The sequence below is a fragment of the Podarcis cretensis genome (genome assembly GCF_951804945.1).
Source record: "Podarcis cretensis genome assembly, chromosome: 2".
NCBI lineage: Eukaryota > Metazoa > Chordata > Lepidosauria > Squamata > Lacertidae > Podarcis > Podarcis cretensis.
This window is the reverse complement of record NC_137171.1, coordinates 59,039,122-59,064,925: the sequence shown is the minus strand read 5'-3', so window position 1 is coordinate 59,064,925 and position 25,804 is coordinate 59,039,122. Positions and strand designations below refer to the sequence as shown.

Below are 25,804 nucleotides of genomic sequence, written 5' to 3'. Positions count from 1 at the left end.
ATTTACAACAGATCTTTTATCCAAGAAGGTAAATGCAGTATATATAGTTGTCCTCTCCATTTTATCCTCACACCAAACCTATCAGGCTATGAGAGAATTACCGGCACAAATTAACCCAATAAGCTTCATGGTAGAGTCAGGATTTAAAACTGGGACTCCCCAGTCCTAGTGCAACACTCCAACTACACTGCTTCTTAAAAGCGCCAGGATTTTTAAAAAAAAAACTTTAAAAAAGTGTAAAGTCTCTCTGAGAAGCTAAGACAGTCACACAGTTGTTTGGATTATGGCCAGTGTTTTCACACATACTTAAGATTCACTGTAGAATAATTATTATGGCATATAATAGTTAATAAATCTATACTACTTTCAAAAGATTTGTTTTCATAAGAGCCAAACTGTATGGAACTTCCTGGCTCTATTTATTTTGGATAGGCCAGGATTAACATACCTAAACCTGTATTGCAATAATCACAGTAAATTCTAGAAGAGCATCTCCATTCAAGAGAAAGAGAGAGAATACACACACACACACACACACACACACACACACACGTGGTGCAGACTGTTGGGCTTGGACATGCAAACCACAGATTCAAATCCCTACGCAGGCTTGAAGCTTTGGGGCAAGACACTATCTCTCAACGTAATCTAATATACAGGTCTTTTAGGAGTGCAAGCATCACTCTGAGTTGCTTGGAGGAAGTGATGGGTAAATTATTTCACAGAAGAATAACAGAATCATAGTGTTGATTATACACTTGTAACAAGTTAAATAACCTCACAACACCACTTAAAGAAAAGCCACAGCTAAATCTTGCCGATAATAATATGCACCACGCCAGAAGTGTGGGGAAGGGCTACCGCATCTACCTTAGTAGCAGAAAGTTCCAGGTTCAGTTCCTGACATCTCCAGTTAGGGCTGGGAATACCTCCTACCTGAAGTTCTGGGAAAGTCACTGCCAGACAATGTAGGCAACACTGAACTAGATTGGCCATTGGTCTGACTTAGTATAAGGCAGTTTCCTATACTCCTATGTGCAGCTAGAATCCCATTTTTATCAGCACAGCACACTAGCTCTTTTGGGCAGTTCATAGAAGGCAGACTATAATAGCCCCAGCCACCGTTTCTCAATTTCTATCCTAGTTCAACATGGCATTTTCTGTGCCCAATCAAATTGCCAGTCTCATTCTAAAAACACAGTCAAACGGTCCCCAAACACATCTGCAATGGTTTAATTATTAGCAATAGCTGTGCCTCCTGATACTGACCATTTATTATTTGGGCATTAAAGCTCACAATAGCTAAACATGAACAAAATAATACTTGGCATTTGTGCAGAATTCCGCCCCGCAACCAAGGACTCACAGGACTAACAACTGCTCCCTACCAAAACAGAGGTGAGCTCTGATTCCTGTGTGAGCCATCGCTGTCTTTATGACGCAATGGAATACAAAGGCAACGACCTAATTGGATGTCTTCTGATAAACTGTACCCAAAAAAAATTGGTTTACCAAAGGACCAACCCCATAGTAAGAAGGCAGAATGAATGAAGATAGTTAAGAGAGCCCAACTTCCTAAAGTTGATAAATGTGGTGAAAAATAATATATGGCAACAGTGCTAATTTCTCTTCCATAAGCATGTTGCCGTTTACAATGGCACTGTATTTTGAAATGAAATCTTGAGAAAGTATGCAACTTTGGAATCTGTCACCGGTGGAACAACTACAGACAGAAAGAATGGGACCCACATGGGGTAGTTCCACACCTGCCCTCTCACTCAGAAGTGGTTTGCTGCAATAGCTGCATTAGCGCTAAAGCTCTGCTCTTCTGTACGAGCTGCACTGTCAACACCAACTCAGTTCATTCCACTGCATTCAGACCAACTGAGATGAAGTAGGTTTCTGCTGGTGCAAGCAATAGAGCTACCAATGTAGTGTGAAAGTTCTATTGTTTAAATTGGGGTGGGGGGGAGCTGATATTGTTTTTAAACTAACTGCACCTAGGGATGAATGTTGCCTTGACCTTAGGTCTTTTAACAGACTCAAGCATTTTTAGTGATGCTTTTGACTACCATTGACACTCTGAATGCTGTGAAGTTAAGCATTTGAATGCAGACAACTGCAACAACCTGTGGAACTTCATAAATTCTCCTATTACAAGGAAAAACAATGTCAAATTTCATAATAATTAAAAAAAAAAAACCCACGTTGATCAGGTTTACCAGTTTCCTAGTCTTTCTCTCAAGACAGAAGAAATGATAAATGGTTAATTTTAAAGTTCACTTAATCATCACCCAGAAAATTAGCTTTTGGCACTAGCAGCATGTTAAAATTACGAATGGATGGAAAGCTTCCAGGTCTCACAGCTAAACCTTTGCCCTGCAATCTTTTGAGTCTGATACAAGAGTGTTATTTACTCACCCAATGCGAAGTTATAAACCAAAAGAGAATCTGGTCACGTCAGAACTACTTGTTTTTCATATATATATGCTTAGAATTGTATTACCAGTCTACTCTTGCACTAAGGTTTTGATACTTTTGCACCTGTGAATTGATATCTTTGAGTCCTTGAAATTTTACCACCAGCTTTTCATAAAAGAAATAACCTCAAACAGGTACAGAAACCAGAAGTTCAATATTCAACCACCATTTTCAAATACAGAGGTTTTTCTCCGCTTTCAAACACTGCTCGTAAATAACCTTGATTTATAGCAAATCGGCTATTTTATCCCTGTATACAGGGAGGCTACCCATCAACCTAACTACCCAAAGAATTACTGTTATAAACTTTGCAGGTGTGCAAATCACAGCATATGGCAGAGGACTCAGGATAATGGGAAATGAGGCGGCTCAGGAAAAAACATATGAAAAACACAGGCCCAACGTAGGTGGATATAAAACTCATTCAAAAGGTAATCAAGTGCAACAGTATAAAATGGGAGCAACTAAGACAATGAATCTACAGAAAGCCATGAAAATGAACTTGGCTTTTGAATGGTCAACCTATCAGATCTTCAGTGCTCTTCTTTAGAAAAGAAGCACATCCGACACAAGCTACACCCAAAAGCAATCACTGGTGTGACTCCAATAAGATTCACGCAAAAGGGCTAAATTTGTCACAAATGCTTTTGTTTCCGATCCTAATAGAGCCAAGTTGCATTACTCTGACCTCCATTTAACAAATCAACTTAATGGGTGCTGGGAGTGCCGTAAAAACCTTAACAGTGGAGTGATTTTTAAAACTTTAAAAAATATAGTTATGAAGCAAAATGTTAGGAGAACCCCTTCAATACTGGAAATCAAATTAAATCTAGACATTTCTAACAGTCTTGACAGATATAATCCTGGTTACCATGTAAATTTATGGTAAGCTGCTGTGATATTAGCCACAGGTGCTACTTTTAATATATGGGCCGCATCTGGCTGGGAATAAAGTTTCTCAGAGGACTAGAAATGACCTCACTATCAGACAATGGAGGGGAGGGAAACACAAGGCCACTGTGGCATATAAAAAGCAAGAGATGTGGCCCACAACTGAATATTTGACATAAAATTCATTTTAAGTTTGCAGGTTGTAGGCTAAAAGATATTATGTTTTCAGTACATAAAAAGGCGTAGACATTTTTCAGTCAAAGAGCCAAAGGATTAAGTATTGCAAGACAGCTATGAAATATTCGGACTATGCCCATAAAAACAACTTGACTCGACTTTGATCAACAGAGAAGACAAAGGGATGTGATGAGAAAGTTACAGAGTGGCGGGGTAGGGGAAGAATGTATCCAAATTCAAGTAAGTTCCCAAGGACTTAATTGTTTTATACAGCAAGCTGACCTACATTTAAGGAATAGCTGACTCCAGGAAGCTGCCAATTGATTAAAAACCTATGCCAAAGAATTCTAGTACCACAGACTAAGAGAAGTATTCCCTTCATGGTACTTAATTAAGTAGAGATAAAAATAAATAAATAAAACCCAGCACCTTATGCCAAGAAGCCATCACCACATATGAAGAATACCATGTCTAGAGACCAGTCCATCTAGGTCTCCCCTAGTGCTCCGTTTATAAGCAGAGCTGGTTGTCCCTTAGCTGAAAAGTTCCAAGTTCCACGTGGAGAGAATTAAATTCTTCAACTTGCGCTCTGTGCTCGGAAGTATTCACATTTTATAAAGCATGCATAACTGCAATAGCTGTGGTTTTGCAGAATTCAAAGGCCAAGATCAAAGAACCCCAAGAACATAAAGAGGGGTTGCCAACTTGTGGCTGTGTTGACACTGAAAGTCTCCTGACTTTCAGAAGCAGCTTTGGCAAGAGAGGTTCCAAGGGTGGGGATAAGGGGGCCTAAAAAGCCCTGGTGCACACACAGAATGCCATGTGCAGTCTGCCAAAGCAATTCTATTTTGGTGGTAGTTAGCAAGGGAACAGGTGCTAGCAGCTATTAACAAGGAAATCTTACAAAAAAGTAAGTCCCACTGTGTTCAATGGAGCTTATTTCCAGCTAAGTACAAATGGCATTGTAGACTATGTGTAGCAATGAGCTATCTATTATTACTACTATGTAATGACCTACCCTTCACCAGCGGGTCCCCAGGGCAGGTGACAACAAATTACAAATCAGTATTAAAAACAGCTAAAACAAATTGCAGTCATAAGGTGGGTGCTGAAAACACGTCTCGGATGGTAAAGGCCAGAATAAAGAGGTGCATGTTCAGCATTCAATGAAAGCTGTACAGTGAAGACACCAGACCCACGTCTGTGGGAAGGGAATTGCACAACTCACAGGCTGCCACAAAGAATGCCTTCCCCTGAGTCAACACCACTCAAAACTTAAAAGCATGGTGGAACTATTAAGAGGGTCCCCTCTGCTGATCCTAACACCCAAGAGGGTCTGTAAGACAGGAGATGGTCTTTAACATTTGGGCCCTAAGTAATTTAGAGCTTTAAACACTAGTGTGAGCACCTTAAATTGGAACCAGAAATGAACTGGCAGCCACTGTAGAACAAGGCTTTTATGGGTTCTAAAGGCAACCCCTGCCAATAATCTGGCTACGGCATTTCAAAAGAGCTGAAGTTTCTGAGTTGTCTTCAAGGGCAGCCTAATGTGGAGCACATTGCAATAATCCAGTTCGGAAGTTACCAGAGCATGGGGCAATGTGGCCAAGTCATCTCTATCCAAAAGGAGCCAGGTCTGGTGAACTAACCATTGCTGCAAATAGGTACTCCTAGCTACCAAGGCCACCTGGATCTCAAGTGACAATATGGGATCCAGGAGTATGGACCTGATCCTTCCAGGAGAATGCAACTCTGCCTGAAACAAGCAATCTACCCACTTCCTTGAGAACTTGGAACACACAACAACTGTGTCTTTTCAGGGTTCAGCTTCAATTTATTGGCCCATATCAAGCCCATTACTGTTTCCAAATACCTGTCTAGCACCTCAGCCACCTGACCACTGGTTTTCAATTAGTGGGCTGGGAGAGACCCATTATTGGGTTGTGGTTTAATCCAAGAGGGGTCTGCAACAGCAGCACTACCACCATACAACTGTTTTAAGAAAATTTAAGAAATAGGCCCCCAAGTGCATGTTGGAGTTAATCGTGAGCCCCAGGTCTGAAGAGATTGGAGACAACTAATCTAGAGCCTTGAACATAGCTGTCAACTTTTCCCTTTTCTTGCGAGGAATCCTATTCGGAATAAGGGAATTTCCCTTTAAAAAGGGAAACATTGACAGCTATGGCCCTGAATCTTTCCCCCCAAAAAAACTCAGCCGAAAGCCCCTTTGGGTTTTTGAGCCACCACCAGCATAAGTACCCCCCCCAAACATAGAGCTACTATAAGGACTCGACTCTTGCAAATAATGATGGGATGGGAATGGGTAGAAAAAGATCCAAACCAGGAAGTCTGTCAATTAACAAATAAATCAACACTTATCAGCCATCTTATACATCATATTAAATTCTACTTTTTGAGTGTCAGACTGTGGCTTTCCCCTTTGCATTCTTTGGTTCAGTGGTGCAAACCAAGATAAATTCCTATCCAACATCCTTCAGGTCCCAAACTGAGAGACATGCTGGGAGCTTGACAACCACAACAAGTGTCTATACAATCTGCTACTGTGTTCACAAGGCAATCTGCTGCTGTGTCCCAAGGCAACTGCCTTGTGTGTGGAATCTCTCCTAACAACATTCAGTTGCTAGCCTGGAAAGGGTCCTCATGCTTTCCTTTTTCCTTACTCCACCCACTCAACAGCTAATGGAAGCTACTGTGTGGGGTGAAGCTTTTCAGTGATACATTATTGAGAGGATTTGGAGGCAATTCCCTCTCCTTCAATTGTTGCACTGTACACAAAGAGCAGGACTCTTGCCCGCACCCCATGTGTGATGTGTCTCTACAGCAAATCCATGCATGGAAACCTATTTCTACGTGCAGATTGCTGTTGCTGGACTGAAACATTCACCTGCATTATCTCAAACATTTCTCCAAAACTATGAGAATTAGATACTAGCAATCCATGCTAAATAAGAAAATATTAATTATAAATCTCAGAGAAGAGTATCATTTAATGGGCCCAAGGACACCTACAAATGTGCAAAAAAATTACCCTAATAGGATACAGGCAACTGAGAGAAACCTGTATGCTTTCAGAAATTACTAAACTTACTGGAGTTAAGGAATTGACAGTTAATAAAACTTCAGTACCAAAACTACTATTTAGTTTGCTCTGCATACTGCTCAAGCCTTTATACAAATATATGACAAGAAATCTTATAAAGGGATATCCACTATGATTCTTATGGTTCAGGATTGTGAAATACAGTCACTGCAGATGAAGCCAAGAACCCTGAAAAATCTTCTCCAGGAAACTCAATTCAGCTCAGCGAGATTCCTGAAACATATTTCTTTGTACAACTGAATTGGCGACCTGCCTGCAGCCTACTTCCATTAGATTATTCATGTATCTAACAAGACTGAAATAGAACCTAGTCATGCATCTTAAAAATCAGACTAGAAGTCTTCAAACAGGAATACCACCCTGTTAAAACATATTAACTACAGTCCTGACACTCACAGGGTTTACTTTCTCACATCAGTTATAGGACGCAAAAAAGTGGTACCAAAAGCTAAATGAAGTCTTTAACTTGAAGCCTTTATTTAAATAAACATAGTGGTTTTTTGTAAATTGCCTTCAAGTATCCCAGCCAGTCCTGCGTATCTTCAACATGTGCCCCTTTTTCTAAATATCCTTCTCCCTCCTACTGCCGTTTGGCCAAAATAAACAGGAAACTTGGCTGACAATACGGGAGAAAGGAAGAAACTCCGTAACTACTTCCAAACTCAAGGAACGCCGTTTCCTCTACCCTTTCAACTGTAATCATATTCTATGCTACCTACAAAACACACACACACAAAATAAAACTCAGGGAAGAATCTTTCCAGTCAAACACATGATTTTGAAGGGTATGCCTTTTGTGATGAAATCCAGCCTTGTGATGATGGCCCTTTTCAAGAGACAGACTGGGATGCAATCAGAAACAAACAAGAGGTGATGCAAAGCAGAGATGTCTCATCTCCAAACATCTGGTAAACTGACCTTCTCTGGTCTAGATGTTTGCAAGACTTTTGTTATGCACGCTGAGAGGAAATAGGGTTAATGAATGCTGCACTGCAGAATTCTGATACATAATGAATTAGGTTTTAATTGATAACTGCATGTGTTTTGTACTTTTTAAAAAATCCACAAGAGACGACAAATTCAAGTTATAGCTGTAATTTTCAGCGAAGCTTACTGATCTGCCTACATATTAAACAGGAAAGTAACAGATAGTCATTTCTCCCAAATCCCCAATTTTTCTGTTCTTTTTTAAAAAAGAAAAAATATAGACAAAAAAAGGAAGTGTAAAGAGCTTCTTTCTGTTTGGATGTATATAATCAGCTCTTCAACAGCCATATTTCCTGGCTCAAATAAAGAGCTAGCTTTCCTAGCTCAACCTTTTTTTTTTGCCATCCCCACCTAAGCATCTCTAAAATCCTGATGCCACCCCCTTATTATTCAAAAAGTGAACTCCTATTCACCTGGAAGAAGCCTAAAAGGCCATTAACTGTTAATAACTAATTCTCGAATTGCCCCCTTTAAAAATCAAATTGCCCCCCTGTGGTGTGCCCCACATTGGGAACCACAGCTCTAGAGACTGGGTTTTCACTGTGGGCTGTGCATAAATACAGAACTCTTTTGGGTAGTAGTTGAGACCAAGTTATGAATCAAGAACTCCCTGGTTTAACTCTTATGTCACCCATGAACTTAAGCAAGCTACTCTCTCACAGCCTCAGTCCTGGGTTGTATGGATTAAAAATGGACAACTAAGAGTGCTATATAAATATTAAGTAACATATATTATTATGGTTTTACTATCAGATTTATATGTACCTGCAAGAATCCTATTCACGTTGATCATTCCTCTCCCCACAGATGAAAAGGATATGGTCACATGAGCAAATTTAAGATAAAAGACCATGTTTGCATTGTTCAGAAACAACATCAAAGGCAATATAATGGTAAGTATAATCTAAAAGCAATGAAAGAAAAGGAAAAAAAATGAGTTCCTATTCCACCTTTTTCTTCTTCACCTATGGTCCAAGCATAAGCCAATAGGTCTTACGTATTTAAAAGCATTTTTATGTCTTCTTCCTTCATTCCAAAAGGCTCCCTGAGTAGCTTTTGTAAGATAAAGAAAAAACAGATAGTCCCTGCCTATAGGCTGACTTTCTAAAATACATGACACAAAGGAAAAAAGGAGGGGGAGGGAAGATGTTATACCATATTTACAACTTGGTAGAAGATATAGAGATTGTCAGAATTCTAAAGCATGGTATTTTAGAACAATTCCGTAAATCCATAACTTGACAGCCCGTCAGTGAAAACTTTTACCAAGTAAACTACCTCTGACCCATATTTACCCTGATTTGCAAAGAATCTGTCCATTCTTCCTCTGCTGGATGTAATACACAAAATAATAGATATTCCTATGGGCTTACAAAACTTTGGCAATAAGGTACGTTAACATCTGTTGATATACAGTCTTCAAAACCTGGAATGAATAAAGAGTTTTCTAAGCATCATATGTCATTTGTGTTATCTGTGAAAGCAATAAAAATTCAATGAACAGATCAATCAACTCAGTATCATGTGCAACAAATAAATCTGAAATGCCTTTTATGTCATTTCAACTTGTCAGCTTTTTACACACCTGATTTTATGCCATCTGCAAAGGGCAAAGTGAAGCTCACTGAGGAAATTATACTTCTTGGCTGTCTGACTTTTGTTAAATAGTTGTATTATGTTCTGTAAACTGAAGATTTACTGACTTGAGGAAGAATATGGTAGTTTACAGCCTGACCTTAAACTATACTGACTGATACATAGCTGAGTTTTAGGCATAGGTTGTGTTAGATCTATTAGATCTGCTCTCTCTGTGTGTGTGCACAAACCCAAGCTTTGGGAAGTTTCTATAAATTAAAAGCATTGGGGGTACTAGTAAATATTATCAACAGCATGGAACTGAAATTGTAAAGAGTTATATCTATCTCCAAAAGCAAAAAATAAAAAATAAAAAAAATGATCATTTTAACCCACATTAAGTCAAAAGAATTATATGTCACAAGTTACTTCCTAGTACCATTTCAGTGCCTAACTAAACATGATGGTCGGACTACTTGTGTGCTAGAATATGGGTACACAGCAGTGAGAGTAATTTAAATCAGAGAATTGGTGGGCAGAATAGGGTTACTTAATCTTCCCTTGTTCAAACTAATCCTTCTGAAACCAAGCATGCTTTTCTGATGGTGTAGCTTACTTTCCAGAATCCCACTAGCACAGGAAAAAAGCAGCAGGAAGTATGCAAATTCTTTCCTTAAATCAGACAACATGAACTGAAGTAAAGCTAAGTTTAATTAGCTTCAAATCAGGTGTGGCATCAATAAATATCCAGAGCTACAAATGGCCTGCCCCAGTCATTCAAGTATAGACTGGCTCATTCATTGTAACAGGGATTTAACACTAAAGAACTGAAATGGTATCTATGGAACCCAGGTCAGGATTTCGCCAATACTTTTAAAGTGATAATATTTGTGTGAATAGATTGGCCTTTGAAGAACAGATTCCGGTAGCTAAGAAGTAAAAATATTAGCTAAATGCATTTCCTTAAAATAGCAATAATGAAGTATTTACCTGGTTGAAAGTTCTGAAGATGAATTCTTTGTATATGGCATCCCTTTCAGTCAGCTCCGACCATCCTGAGGCTTTGAGCTCGTGTAAAACTTGGTTCCTTTCTTCCGTAGTCAACCAGTGAAGCTGTGAAGACTATCAAGGTAGACAAAGAGGGGGGGGGGAATGGATTTCAAAACCATGGTTTCCAAGTTCTGCTCCTTTTCAAAAGCTGTAATGTGTTTTTTGTCATACTGGTTTGTAGTCACAGTGAAAATACTGCAGAACATCAACAGAAAATTATATGAGGTCATTATGTTTGTATCAGACAAACCATTTCCATCCACTTACTTACAGCACCTAGGTCAGTGATGGCCAAACTTGGCCATCCAGCTGTTTTGGGACTACAACTCCCATCATCCCTAGCTAACGGGACCAGAGGTCAGGGATGATGGGAACTGTAGTCCCAAAACAGCTGGAGGGCCAAGTTTGGCCATCACTGACTTAGGCCAAGGCCACAATGGCTCTGTGCTACCTCCCAAGTTTGGACGCAGTATGACTACCAGCTGTTGGGGAACAAGTGAGGAAAGTGCTCTTGCACTCATGTCCTGCTAACAGGCTTCCCATGAGCACCTAGTTGGCCACTGTAAGAACGGGATGTTGGACCATGGCAGCTCCTTTGTCTGCCCACGTGTTGCTTTTAAATTAACATGTATCTTAGGTAGAATCCTAAACACTCTCAACTAGGGAGTAAATGCCATTGAATATAGTGATATTTGCTTCCAAATAAACATGTACATATGCTATTAGTGTTCTAAAGCTGACACTATGAGAAGCTGTGTGCATGATCCTGCCAAAGTTAAACACTTTTTAAATCCCACTTGTTTGAATGGACTATATAAGAATATGCTTAACTCTCTCACTCTAAAAACAATACAACTCAACAGTCGTAAGTGTTTTAAATTATACCGAATTAAGTATGTAGTCAAAAGTGTTTTTGTCTTACAGTATTATTATAATTGTCTGAGTGATCTGAAAACTATACAACATCAAAAGTCCTGAAGTAACCAAAGAATCCTGTGAGTTCAACTATTTTCACTCATTCTGAAATAGCCATCTTTGAAAAGTTAGTAACCATGTACTTCAATGACATATGGCAAAGATGGTTACACATATTGACTTATAGCAGGCATAGGCAAACTTGGCCCTCCAGATGTTTTTGGGACTACAACTCCCATCATCCCTAGCTAACAAGACCAATGGTCAGGGATGATGGGAGTTGTAGTCCCAAAACATCTGGAGGGCCAAGTTTGCCTATGCCTGACTTATAGTCAACTAAATTCTGCTCAGAGTACACCTGACGAGAACCCGCTCGCCATCCGTAAATAATCAGTCTCACGCCAAGATGGGTTGAAGAAGTCTGGCCGCAGCTCTCCCGAAGCTGCTGCTGCCCCAACCTTTTATTGTGTGTTCACGAAAAGATACAAATTCAAGGAGAGAGAGCTTTTGCCTCAGTCAGCAGATAAAAGACAATACAATACATTAGTCTCATGTTCTCACACCAGACCACGTATTTGATCAGGCTATGCTACGTAGGCCAATCATCGGGCAGCATGAGCTCTTCACACGTTGATCATGCTCCAAGCAATGCTTTCTGCTATGAAATCATCCTTGCGATAATAAACTTTTGCCCATGCTCTTATGGACAAATGACCATATTCCCACATACACCCACTGAAATTAATACATTTTAGTCATACCCATTCAAGTCAGTGGGTGTATTCTGAGAATGACCAACACTGAATACAAACCAATGAGGTATTTTTAAATGTTCCGAGAGATGCAAGTGACAGCTGCCCATAGAACTTAATAGATATATGCTAGATTTTAATATATCTGGTGCTGGGCATCGGTGTGTTCACACAAACATCAAAACTACCCAATGAGCATGTTCTGTGCCCACAGAATGCTGAGTGAATGGAAAACTGAGTGGAAATGGAATGGAACAGTGAAGATCTTGAACAGAAGCATCCCACACTGTTAAACTGGGGATGAAAAATGTTCTGATATCCAAATTCAGAATTTTCTCAGAATATGCATTACTTCTGAGTAGACACAGTTGGGGTTGCACTATAAGCCTCCAGTTTTATACCCATGTACCTGTAAGTCCCGATGAAGTAAATGAGACTTACTTCTGAGAAGACATGTATAAGATCATACTGTAAACCTCAAAATTCAACCTCATACTCATATATATTTCAACCATAGACAATTTTTAAAAATGAATCCTTTATCTGAGCAGCTAGATTTGCTGCATGAAAATTTAAGCTTACCCACTAGATGGCACTGTATTATTTCAAGTCTCAATAGTGATTCACGATAATATAAAGCAAAACAGGCTGTTAAAATTTTCCTTTATTACAAAACATTTTGTAGACACCAAAATAAACGTAAACAAATAAGTATGAAACAAATAAGTACGAAACATTACTTAACATGAAAGAGAGGAAAAAATCCCTCACAAAACAAATAATCTATAGTTAACATAATTGTGCAGCAAAAAATAACCCCTCCCTTTAGCTCGATTAAATGATTTCTTGTTAGCAAGAATATGCTTTCACTGGTTCTATAAAAAGAATTATAGATATTCCTCATTTATACGTTCAATTATCTTTCCAGCATTGCTCATGCGCACAAGATGAAACAAGTGAAACTGATTATGGAATGGCCATTGCATTACATTAACTATCAAGATGACAGTATTGTATTTCTCATGTCCTTAAAATATTCAGAGTCCAATATTTATGTATGTGTTTGTTTATTTATTGCAGTTAGGATTACTTTTGAAGTTTTAGAAATCTCTTACTCAACCTTTAAAAATTAATCAAATTAACTGCATATTTTAATCAAATTAACTACATATTTTAATCAAATTAACTGCATATTAAATGGTTGGTAGTAATTACAAATTTTGGAAGCCTAATGACCGGTTACAAATTTTATATCTAGCCTGTTAATAATTACTATTCAAATTTAATGTGAAAGGATTTGTTGGTGAGATAGTTATTCTCAAAATATAAATTATCTTTAGGGGGGAAAGTGCTTCTTTTTTATTTTGGAATCTTAATTGATATTTAATATAGTTAGGCTACAATCCACTTACATGAAAGTAAGCCCCATTTAACTTAATGGGGCTTACATCTATGTAGACATGCATAAGATTGCAGTGATAATATATTTTTCAAGCTTGTGTTTTGTCTCTCTGTGTATATTTTTGGTATAAAAATAATAAAAAAATTCTCACTTCCAATTACACAGGGTTTTTTTAAAAAAAACAACCTGAACAATACTTTAATATAATAAGCACATGTGAAGAATATGAGGATAAACAGGGCAAGGGGATCATGATTTTAAGCCTCAGACAGAGGTTTCAAATGCTTTCATGGAGTCTGAACCAAAGGGCACTGTTATCAAATAAGTGGTCATCCTCCCATTCTTTTCTGACATCACTCTGATACCTGAATTACTGATATAGGAGGTCCAGTGGATGTCATACTCTAGCTTCCCAGATTATTTATAAGTGATCACTTTTATTTGCTGACCATCTTTAAAGCAGTTATGAGGTAGGATGCAATGACAAGATCACGGGGTCAAGTATGGCTGTTTCAGCTGCTTGTCCAATATTGACAATTCAATGTCCATATACTGTTTGCTTTTGATGTTACAAAATTCCATGTCCTTCTTCAGCAGTTTTGCACAGGAAAACTATATCTGGGTAGTTTGTCACACTAGTCTATATGAAAGTGTCTCCTATGTATTTGTGGAAGCCAGCAGTTTATTTAGATCTCTAACTTGTCTGTGACATAGGAAGGCAGTATTTTTTTTCTTTGTACAAAGAAGGAACCTGAGGTACCACTCTGTCACATGACTCACTTAAGCACACAGGGCACATTTCTGGCAGTCAAGGCTAAATCCCAGGTCTTCAATTTGTACACCTATGTATATTTTACTACAGAGTGTAACCCAAACCAACACTGGGTAGTATCTGAATAAGCTCTACTCAGAGGAAACCCAATGCTCATTATTTTTAAGGGGGACTAAGTACCGTAATTATCTAAGTAGACTAACATTGTAAAGTTGAAAAAGACCACAAGGATACAACCTATTGCAATTTTTACTCAGACCCAACTTTCTTCTAACCAATTCCAAATCCGAGTTTACTAATTAAAACATTCAAATGACTCCTACAAGAAAATGATTTTTTAAGAAAATTAAAAGTGGTTGTTATTTTTGGCAGCGGCGCCCTTCCCGTGGAACTCCTTCCCATCAGATCTCAAGGAGATAAAGAACTACACAACTTTTAGAAGATATCTGAAGGCAGTCCTGCATCAGGAAGTTTTATTATGTTTTTATTATTTCATTATATTAACGTTTTATTATGTTTTTATATGTGCTTGAAGCTCCCAAAGTGGCAGGGGAAACCCAGCCAGATGGGCAGAATGTTGTGAGCCACTTTGGGTACAATTTTGTGGGTTGTGGTATGGAAAGAAATTGATGATCATCACAAGTACTTGCTAACAGAAATCTACTTTGATCATAAAGAAAGCTGAGGAGGGATTAAAACCACTGGAATGCTCAGGCTTCTTAGGGCTGCATGGCTCCCTCATATAAACCCAGAGGTCCGTTGCCTACCCCCCCAACCGGCAATATTTAATTGTAGTGGACTTACTCATTCTGAATTTATTCTCAAATGAAGCTTTCAAGACTCTGTGGAAGATCTACATAGACAAAAATCAGCTGAAACTGGAGAGGCTGATCCCAAACCCACATTTCTCAGGTCCTATTTGTGGGCTGCATATATCTTGAACTACATATTTTTATTAGCTAATAAAATTCTCTGTCTAGTTGTTATATTATGTACTCAGTATATATTTAAGGCATGTTATGCGAAATAACCATACACAAATTTGTGTTTACCAGCAATTGCCCCCACATTTTCAAGTCCCACTTGCCAAAAATTATGGCCAGAAACATATTTGGTGTCCCCTCACTGCCATTTAAACAAATGCTGAAGTTTTCAGACTGCTGAATTTTGCACCATGTATAATTGTGCTGAACTCACATCCCCATAAATTACTCCATCGAGGAGGGAAATTTGTACCAAAGAGAACTGACAGAAAGAATATGCAATTGATTTTTCTGCTTCTTATGCAAGTACAAGTCAATATTATTCAGACACAAATCCTTAATTATATGCCTGATTTCATCTATTCCATTCTTCTGTTTCAATTACTACTGCAAATGGTAAGCTCTCCGTATTTTGAGGCACCAGGCATTTCCCTAGAGCAAAATAAATGTTAAAAAGTGCTTCTACAGTCACAGGTGTCTCTGCTCACCCATGAAGCGCTCTGGGTGAATTTAAGTCAGTCACTTACTCGGCCTAAGTACCTAAGGCTATAATAATAAAATGGGGAAATGTTTTTTCCCCATTCTGAGCTCAGTGGAGGAAAGGCGAGATACAAACGAGTTCAATTTTGAGGAATTCTTACCTTTAAACATAATCTACCATGCATTGTGTAATAGCAATAGGTTCCTAGTGTTTCTTATTTCATTATACTATATCTCTGCATTGCTCAAAATGTGCCTTATCTTTATCCCTTAATATTATTCAGTACTGATGAGCCTGCAACTAACATACAGGCTCCCTGCCAATTTAAATAAGTTTGCCATTTATACTTCTGAATTCAAGGATGTGAGTTTTACCTCTGAGTAAACAAACAGGCACCAGGCCACTAATATGTTGCATTGGTGAAAATTCCCTGCTTCTTCCTACAGAAGGGGTGACTGCAGGGCTGACTGATACATCTTCACTGCTTACTGTGTTCAGCATCCGGTGTTCACACTAACGTGTGGAAAGAACCCATTACCAAAAAAATATATTTTCAGTTATATTGGCTATTTTCTAAGCACCTGCATTTATTCTGATTTGTTTCAAGAGAGATGATATGAAGTTGAATCGAGCAACTGTTATTCTATATTTTTCCAGTGTAAAATTATTGAGGGGGGGGTGTTGAGCAGGCTCGTTGCACAAGATCAATGTTAACTGTGCAACATGAATTTACAGATACAGTATGTGGCTGTATCCTACTCAAAAGTAGTGACAGTCTGGAAGTGCCCCAAGCGATGCAGCCTAATTGTCATTAAGGTGGTTATGGTAAACCTGTGTCTGAGCTGCACAAATTCAGGCAGGAGGTGGACTTGAACTCACTGGACATGAACACAGAAAAGGAAACGTCAGTGTGCCAAGACTTCTAAACCTGCTGTTCTCCCTGACCTGCATTCCTTCGCGTGAATCCCCGTCCCAAATCTTAAATGGCACAATCCAGACACTGGGTTTTGCACCTCAGTGAGCATCTGGTAGGAAACGTTACCAAACACAAGAGACCTATTTGAATGCACTTTCTCTCCAAAGGAAGGCTCGTGCTTTCCGAATCCAAAACGTGAGAAGAGCAAAAGTTGGTGCAAGCCTCCCTCGCTGGGTCGGAAAGTGGGGCGCGGGAAAGCCCAATGAAATCACTCTAGATGCTTGTCGGAGGAATCCCACTATGAATGAATGCACGGGCGGATATAAACCAAAAGGTCCCCGGGACCCACTTTGCGCGGGAGGGGAAGCCGAGAAGTCGAGGGGGGGGGGGGTGAAGAAACGAAACCCAACGCCGCCCAAGTGACGCGGCTGCCCGGGCTAGGAGAGTCCCTCCGAGGTCCCCTTCCCTTCTTCGCCGCCCAACCTCTCACCATAGCGGAGCACTCCCTTCTGCCGCTGCCTCGTCCTGCCACGGACGTCAGCCCCGCTCGCAGCCACCCCAGGCCGGCCCAGGCGCCGCCTCGCATGGTTCCGGCGTGGCTTCTCCGCCCGCCCACCTGCCGCCTCCCACGGGGAAGCGCATGCGCCGCCCACTCCCCCTCTCCCCGGCTGAGGGAGAGGCGGGATGGAAGGCAAACCTCCTGCGCGAGAGGCCGTCGCTCTCCCCGCCCACTTTACTTTCATTATGCCCTGCAGCCTTTCTCAAGCTGTGCGTCCTCAGATGTTGTTGAACTACAACTCCCATCACCCCTAGCTAGCAAGGCCAGAGCTGAGGGATGATGGGAGTTGTAGTCCAACAACATCTGGGGACCCAGATGCAAGCGCATCTAGCCCTTTGGCTTTCTTCTGCACTGCTGCTACCCCAACCTGAGTCAGCCTCCATGGGGGGAGGGGGGGTCGCTTGGAGACCGCCTGGCCTGAGCTCTCACAGCATAACAATTTTTAGAAGAGCAAAAGTGTTGGGGTGAAATCTTCTGCCAGAGGTTCGAGCCACCAGCCGTGTCCTTTGTGAGGTGCAGAAAACAGCCGCCTGGTGTTTTCCCACAACAGCTGCCACCTTTCTCAGCACCTGGCTCTGTCCCTACTGCCTAGGGCTTCTTGAAAGGAAAACAGACTTTCTTATTGCACTTGCCCATCTTCATTACCCTCAGCAGACAACTCACAAGTTTACCTGACCACAGAGAAGGAAGTCTGCTGCCACTGCAGGATTGCAGGGCAATAGCTACGCCACAAATGCATGGCTAACTCTTCCACCTGCACATTTGAAGGATGCAAAGGATCTAGCAACTTGTACACCCAACTCCCAGCTTGATGAATGCACCTGAACTTCAACCAATGTGGACAGAAGACAGCGACCACAGCCATCTCCAGAGCTGAATGTAACAGTTGCTTCGCTAGGTATTTCTTGGTTTCTGGTGCCTTGTGTGATTAAAGCATTTTAGTATTCTACACTGAAAACCATGCAAAGACCACCACTGAAGATGCCCAAAAGGATATTTGGATGTTAATGGATTTATTATGATACAGAAATCTCTAAAATGCCATAGAACTTTGGTGCTGCTGTAGTACAGAATGTGGAATGCAGCTAGCTTCATTGGATTGTATTGGCTACCCTTAAAAAGTCATACTAATTTATATAACACATCAAAATAAAAACAGTAACATGAACAAGTAGAGATACACCCTTTCAAGGTTATCTAAGTTCACAATAGTGCTTAAATTACATTAACATTGCAAAACATGGAATATGGGGTAAAAAGTATGTTTATTATCATGTATGTGTATTCCTCCCATTCGTGTTTTCTGACCCTAAAACATATATTCCCAGTTCAGCCGTAAATAAATGTCACGTTTGTATATCAGTAGTCAGTGCAACCTTACTAAAAGCTCTGACATGTTAGCAGCAGAACTGTCATCCAAATACTGTGATCATAGCACATGTGTGACAGCATCAAATTGACAAGAGAGCCAATTCTTACAAATTCCCTACTTTTATTTTTTTTAATGCGTGTAGGGAAAACATGGGGGTCAATTGTTGCAGCTCCAAATCTAGCATAGTTTAAATGACCATCTGGGGTGGCTCAGGAAACTTTCTAAAAGCTGCATCTTACACCTATACCTGATCTTTTCCTATTAGAACTGTCTGCATCTGCAACAGTTTTCACAGATGCATAGCATCCTTGTTTTTTAAATAGAAAGCAGCAATCCATTTGCATTACTAGAGATCATCAGATGTCCCCCAAAAGACACCACACAGTTCCTAAAACTTAAGCATATCAGATAGGTATAGATATTTTTGTCATTCCCTCATAACAACTTTATGAACAATTTCCAGCTGTGCGTTTTCATATTTGTATCACAAGGAATTTCTGCTGAGTGATGTATGATTAACAATACAGGGTCCTGCCTAACAAGAAATCACAAAGAGTCGATCCACCATTTAATTTAATGTTGTTTAGCTTGTTCTGAAAACAAAGTTCTCAGTTCACATATCATTCCTGATGTTCCTGATCTTGACCAGGTATTAACCACCGGATGCTCTCTGTCCGGACCGTGGCATACATGATAAAGCTGATGAGGAACAATAAAGAAAATAAAAGAAGCCAGTCTATGCCTCTAGTCAGTGTGCTAGGCAGGGGACCATCCTGATCTTCCTCAGTTACCACCACATCAGACTTGGGCTCTATTCCTGAAAAAAAGTATTCATTATTAGTGTGGTGCAAGATTGAACAGAATCAACATTATGTATAGATATTTGCACAAAACACCTATAATTTTAAATTTAGGACTAAGCAATTTAAACTACCAGCTGCTAGAACATCATCAGAGCTCTGTAATTTTTGAATTATAGCCTTCTGGTGCATTAAATAAATAGGTATTTCTAACTGTAACGTAAAATATGACTCTCTCAAATTTAAGTATTTTAGTGTCATTTGGAAACAGCTCTAATTCCACCTCTCCCTGAAAATGTACCAGTACGAAAGCTTACAACTCCTATTTTAATAGCAACTTCTTAATTAGCCAACTACAGTTTCAGTTGTATGTTCTTCAGCTTCCCAGGGGAAAAGCAACAGAAACTCGACTGACAAGTTCCCTTTTATGCCCAGATAAAGACCTGTAAACACACCGGTAGAGGGAAAAGTTTATTGTTTTCTCTCATGAGTCAGTGGTGACCAGAACTTGCTTATGTAAGTCTATTTCTATCTTCATTTTCTTTATTATTCGCTGCAGCATGTAAGGAAGAAATCAAAGTGGATCCCAACTTACTATCCCATCTTCTGTAGAACACATAAGACATTGGGTTTCCTCCACTGCTAACATAGGTAGGAAGAGATAACTGTTGAAACAGTTACCCTTCTCCTCTTGCATTCTCCCCAGGTATCACCTACATTCTCCAGGCGATACCTATCATATTCCCAACTCTTGCTACCACACAAGAGCTGAAGGATTCTTAATCCACTTTACCAAATAGGACAGGATTTGGCGGTAATAACATACTCAGGTACTGAGTTGATGGCTACTCAGAGCTACTGAGAAAGAAAAGGGAGAGATTGGAATGCCTGGGGGTCCTCCAATAATTGGAAAAAAAGAGTGGAAAATGGGAGGGGGCTGGAGAGAGAGAACGGAACAGAATGTCCTCTGAAACAAGGTATGGCCGGCTTGCTGTAACACCAAACAGAAGCACTCCAGATCACATTTTATTGCAGGTCCCACATGCACATTTTTACTCATAAGCATCCCTACTGTGCTCAATAGTCCTTAGTCCCAAATCAATTTGTACCTGGGACATGTAGCCTTATTCTGTATTGCCCCAAAATTTCACACCTTGATTAAGGCTGAAATGTTTCCCAAAACTTTTAACTCAATGTTCCTGGAGATCATACAATAAACATCTTAAAACTAGCTGTAGGTGGGAGTTGGAATCACAAACAGGGGGAGTACTGTTGGATTTGGTTCCTCCCTTCAGGCTTCCCATAGGCATCTGGTTGGCCACTGTAAAACAAGGATGGTGGACTAGATGGGCCTTTGGACTTATCCAGCAAGGCATGTGGCTATCAGACTACGAAATCTGTTAAATGTCTTGGTTACATCCTGTTTGGACTACTGTAACAAACTCCATATGGGTCTACCTTTGAAAAGTGTTCAGAAGCTTCATCTGGCCCAGAATGCTGCAACCAGACTGCTGACTGGTGCTGGTTCCAGGGAGCATGTTACCCCATTGTTAAAACAACTTTACTAGCTACTGGTTTGTTCCCAGTCACAATTCAAAGTGATGGCTATAAAGCCATATATGGCTTGAGCTCAGGCTACCCGAAATATCCCTGTAAGAACCTGCCTGGCTTCTAAGACCCTTGGGTCAGTACCTCCTCTTGGTCCCATCAACATCAGAAACATGATTGGTGGTAACATGAGTGAGTGTTTTCTGCGACTCCTCCCAAATTGTGGAATCCCCTCCTAAGACAGATGAGATTAGCTTCCTGTTCAGATCTTCCTGTTCAGACAAACCTTTGGAAACTAAGGTACAGAAGATGCTGATCACTTGGCTGCTGTCAGGACAAACTGTATTTTAATTGTTGGTTTTAAATACGCTGAAGTGCATTTTAATTATTGTTGTCAATGAGTTTCTTTTTATTATTCTGTATTATATAACTGATGTTTTTAAATGTTGTAAGCTGCCTTGAATCCCAACTTGGGAGGAAGGTGGAATATAAATATATTAAATAAATGAGTAAATAAATCCTACCTGTCTGATTAAAAATGAAAGATTTCAGTGTTTCCAGGGTTCGATCTGTATGGTTAAATCTTGCCATTGGCTTAGCTCCTTGAAAAAGAAGGATGTTGGGAACAGCCACAGTTCCAAACCTGGTTGATAAACTGTGAAGACATAAGATAACAAATAAAGAATTAGCTTTGCTAAATATGTCTTGCATTTAACCCCATGATAAAATAACTGAGCGTTTTTCAGTACAAAATTGGAACCATGGCTAATTTCAGCAGAAGAAATATATTCATTTGGTCACAACACACTTTAGACTCAAACAGGTGCTCTAGAAAATTGATAGTATTGTTAATCAATTGCCTCCCACATATGGCCAAAGGCAATGTACAAAGTATAATAAAAACAGCTAAAAACAGTTGAAAACAGAAGTTGAGTTTAAAAACAAGACAAAGTAGACAACCTTAGCAGAGATATATTCATCCAGCTGGGAAACTTTGTGGGAACAAAAATGTCTTCAGTTGTTTCTGCTAAGTGCTGATAATGGGCACGTGGATTAATGTGAACTGGGCAGAATGTATGCAATTAAAACAGCCTAAATTTTGGAAAATAAATTTATAGATAAAGTATCATTCGATTAAAATGCACTTTTCAAGAAAAAGTCCTCTTCTGCACATTTGCTTAACCCTGATTTAAAAAACATGAAGATGGTACAGTAGTCCTGAAAGGAGAGGGATATAAAAGTTACCTGCTGTGCTGAGAGGCATCCAATGCCAAGAAATGAAGAGTTGGGAATGCTCGGGGCAAAGAATTAAAATGAGGAGCCAGATTGGCAGAGAAACGGCACCAAGGAGTATAAAACAGGACTAAGGTACAGTCACTGCCATTTGGATTTAAGAACTCCATTAAATCCTGAAAGAGAAGGAGAAAGGTGACTTTTTAAAGTCATAATGGGAACTTATTTAACCTAGTATTGCTCATGTTAATTACCCTGATCTCAACAAGGCGGTGAAGTACTTCTACATGCAAGGTGAACTTGGTCAATTCAGGTTAAAAAAACTTATTACCTGCCCAACAGTTTTTAAATGACTTAAGGAACTTTTAACTTACATTGCAACCATGAAGTTCAGGAGATATTTTGACATTCACCTACTTACCACCATCAGCAGAGACACAACCCACAACCTCATCCCAGACATAGGCCAAATTTGGCCGGCCAGGTTAATTTGGAGGACCCACACCTGCTCACCCATACACCCACCCTCCACCCAATATCATACTGGTTAGAGTGGGGTTTCCAAAGGAGCAACCAACAGCTTAAAGCAACCTCCTGGTTATTTCTTTACTGGAGCAAGGCATATTTCTTTGCTGGAGTAAGGCATCAGCTGATAAGCAATAGGAACGCACCTTGCTCAAGGAGGAAGAAGCAGTTTCCATGAAATAGAAATTGTCTCTCCCTCCTAGGACTGCTCTTTGAAGCAGCCCCCATAGTCCCTTTCAACTTCCAAAATCAGAAGTTGAAAGGAGCAGTGTGTGGCAGTTTGCAGAGAGTCCAGTATGGCTATGCACAAGTGTTCCCACACCCACCTGCCAAATTTGGCCCACTAGAGGGTAGGGAGATAACTATCTGTCCTGCCAGCCAGAAAAAGTGCGGTGGTCTGAAGTGAGATGTAAGGGAAGTAGTATAAGATGCAGCCTTCAGGCTTGAGGAAAACAAATACAGAATATACATAGAATCCATCCTTTTCCTTCCTGAATAATTTTATTCAAGCAAGTTATGCCATCCACATTTATACAAAGAATTCTGATAATAAGAAGACAAATGAAAAAAACTCTTAAATTAAAATAATTTAAATATATATAAAAATCAATTAGAGTGCTTTCCACTTACTTGTGAAATATTCAAGATTTGTAATGTGAAGTTTGTTATCCCTGTAATGTTTCTTTCCTCACAATTCACTTTTGGGGTTTTCATACCATCTGTGCTATTAGAGTCCTCTCCTGATGAAGGATGCACTGCTTCCAGAACTACAGGTGAATCTATTACTTGCTCTTGTATAGGAGACCCAGGTTGAGATAAAAATGAAACAATACCCTGCGTACTGCATTCACCATCAACGGCTGCATCACAGGTGCCGGTGTCATGCTCCAAGACATGTCTCTCCTTGGACTCACCTGGAACAACTGACAGAACTACAGGCTCAGCTGCAGGTATGCTGCTACCCATCATAGCATCAGCTATCTCTGCAGTCCTGTACTGTACCGATTCTTTAGGCCCATCGCTGCTTGCAGGTACAGAACTGCTTTTCACAGCGAATGGTACAGCAGTTTCACTTAACTTTTCAGATGGCGTGTCAGTGGTTTCTTCCATTTCAGCTACTGCTACAAAAAATGCAAGAACATATAACATCTTTAGTGCTGAACAATAGGAGTACATCTATCTTTATGCAACGCAACAACACAGCAGTGGGTGGAACTTACAATCCAATGTGTGAAGTGAGGGGGCTCAAAGAAAGCAAACCGTTCAAGTGAGGCTCACACACTGCAGCAACCGCCGCCACCCTCACCTCACCATAAATACCAGCGTGGCATGAAATATTCAGTATTGTTGACCAAAGCCCAGTGTCATTTTTTATGAAATCTTTCTTTGTACTGTAGAAAATAGACCCCATCCAAGATATGTACAGAAAAGAAACATACAGCAAAAAAATAGAATCTTGCCACCCAAGAATGCAAGTTCAACTTTGGCTACCACTCTACATATTCTACTACAGCAGGGGTGGGCAACTTCAGAATTGTATGGTCTGCTTCCCCCCACCCCCAAATCCCCTAGGACCCGCAAGCACATTTCAAGATTATAAACAAGAGTACACAACACTAGATATTTCACTTAGGCATCTGCTCCCGAGCATGCATGCAGCCTAGCTAAAGCAGCGCTTGGTTTGCTGGGTCAAACGAAGTCGCACGTAGGCCCGCAAGTTTCCCAAGCGCAAGACTACATTTTATCTTCTGCCCTATCTTGTTTGATCTCCAGAGAGAGAACAGGAGACTCAGGAGTTGCTTCCTACTTCTCCAAAGCATTTAAAAAAGAAGCAGCAGCAGCAGCAAGGGGTGGCGACGCTAGCCTAGCTGGCTCGCCCCCCCCTCCCCATTCCCCACAGGTGCACGAAGGAGGCGCGCCGCCTGTCCTCAGCATCTCCGCTCAGCTGCCCCTTCCCTGGCGGTGCTACCATAGCAACCGAGCCCTCCTTACCTGCAAGAAGACTTGCGAGCAGCCAGGCCAGCCAGAGGCCCCGCCCCCGCCCGCGCGAGGACAAGACCATCATCCTCGCAAGGGAGGGGGGAGCTGGGAGAGGGGGGCAAGAAAAAGACCCGGCGGATCAACCGGAAAACAAGGTCCAGTCCAACAACAGCCGCTTCCGCTCTCCACTCTCTTCTGTTTCCGGGGCACCACGAAAACAAACAAACTCTATGGAGCCTGAACAATCCTTTTGTCCGCTGGCGGACCGGATGTCCTGTTTCTCTCGAGGGCCCGACTGTGCCTCGTTCGGCGGCAGGCGGCAGTGCAGAAACCCGAGACCTTGCCCTTGTCATGATTTGCCAGCACTGTATCTGTCTACGCCGTTTTCTAACTGTTGCGCAAGAAGAAATAAAGTGCCTGTTATTATTATCGCCGTATTGGGATGGCTGGGGAAACCCAGCCGGATGGGCGGAGTATTATATTATTATTATTATTATTATTATTATTATTATTATTATTATTATTAGTTCAGTTTATCTGCCACCAACTTACGAGGGTGGGAAGAGAGCTCGACTGAGGCAGAGTGCTCTGTGACAATCCTGGCCTTGGTACTTTTGTCTCTCCGGCACAGATCTAAACTAAGGAGAGCTTAGATAAAAGTCGGGATTTTCCTTCCCTGTGGCAATCCCCATAGAGATCCCCGATGCGGCTACCATCTTTACCGTGGGAGGAGCCTTTGTCATTATCGATTTGCCTGTGGCTGCCACCTTGGGTCTGTCCGGAAACGGAATCCAAACCAGACGAGGGGCCGTCTAAAAGGGACGGCTCGAACCCGGGCGTCTCCCAGAAACATGAGGCAGCCTGAAAGGAAAAGGAGGCATAGAACTGCGCAGTTCTGGCTGCATGGGAAATGCAGCCTGTAGCGGTCGCTATAGGGCTGCTAAATGCATAGGAAGGAAAAAGAACAATACCCACTGCCGACGCCAAGCAATAACAATGAATTTACGATAGTTGGCGCAAATTGAAAGTGTTTAAAGCATTAAACCAAAATCGATTCCGCAGCACTCTGCAACCCGAGGCGGCAACATTGTTTACAACCCGCAGAATACTTTGCCCAGCCTCCAGGCGAGTATTCTGCTGCAGAAGCAATTATTTATTTACGGTAATATAGTCCTGCCTTCTACTGATTCGACGGAAGCTGATGTTAGTTTGATCTAGCTTGAACGCCTCCCCCTAATTAAGACACAGCAATAACATCTTCATACAGTTTGGGGCTCTGTAAAT

At 40.7% G+C, this 25,804-nt stretch overlaps 2 protein-coding genes across 4 annotated transcripts in view; both read right to left on the bottom strand.

The window, feature by feature from the left end:
• The window catches only part of PCBD2 (pterin-4 alpha-carbinolamine dehydratase 2), a 33,518-nt gene extending 16,371 nt beyond the window's left edge, over positions 1-17,147 (bottom strand). The window contains exons 1-2 of the mRNA XM_079968169.1: positions 16,994-17,147; positions 10,223-10,354 (exon numbers count right to left, since the gene is read on the bottom strand). Coding sequence (XP_079824295.1) covers positions 10,223-10,354; positions 16,994-17,089 — 228 coding nt within the window. The 5' untranslated portion in view covers positions 17,090-17,147. The remainder of the gene's footprint in view (positions 1-10,222; positions 10,355-16,993) is intronic.
• Positions 17,148-18,989: 1,842 nt separating this feature from the next.
• On the bottom strand, positions 18,990-25,386 carry TXNDC15 (thioredoxin domain containing 15). Of its 3 annotated transcripts, none has more exons than XM_079968152.1 (6): positions 25,243-25,376; positions 24,533-24,911; positions 23,171-23,658; positions 22,028-22,191; positions 21,307-21,437; positions 18,990-19,251 (listed from the first exon to the last, which is right to left on the bottom strand). In XM_079968152.1, the coding sequence occupies exons 2-6, from the start codon at positions 24,603-24,605 to the stop codon at positions 19,055-19,057; spliced, it is 1,053 nt and encodes a 350-aa protein (XP_079824278.1). In that variant the 5' UTR covers positions 24,606-24,911; positions 25,243-25,376; the 3' UTR covers positions 18,990-19,054. The 3 variants fall into 3 exon arrangements, with proteins under 3 accessions (XP_079824278.1, XP_079824277.1, XP_079824279.1); XM_079968151.1 differs by having other exon boundaries at positions 23,171-23,661; positions 25,243-25,375; XM_079968153.1 differs by lacking the exon at positions 24,533-24,911 and having other exon boundaries at positions 23,171-23,661; positions 25,243-25,386.
• Positions 25,387-25,804: the final 418 nt, after the last annotated feature.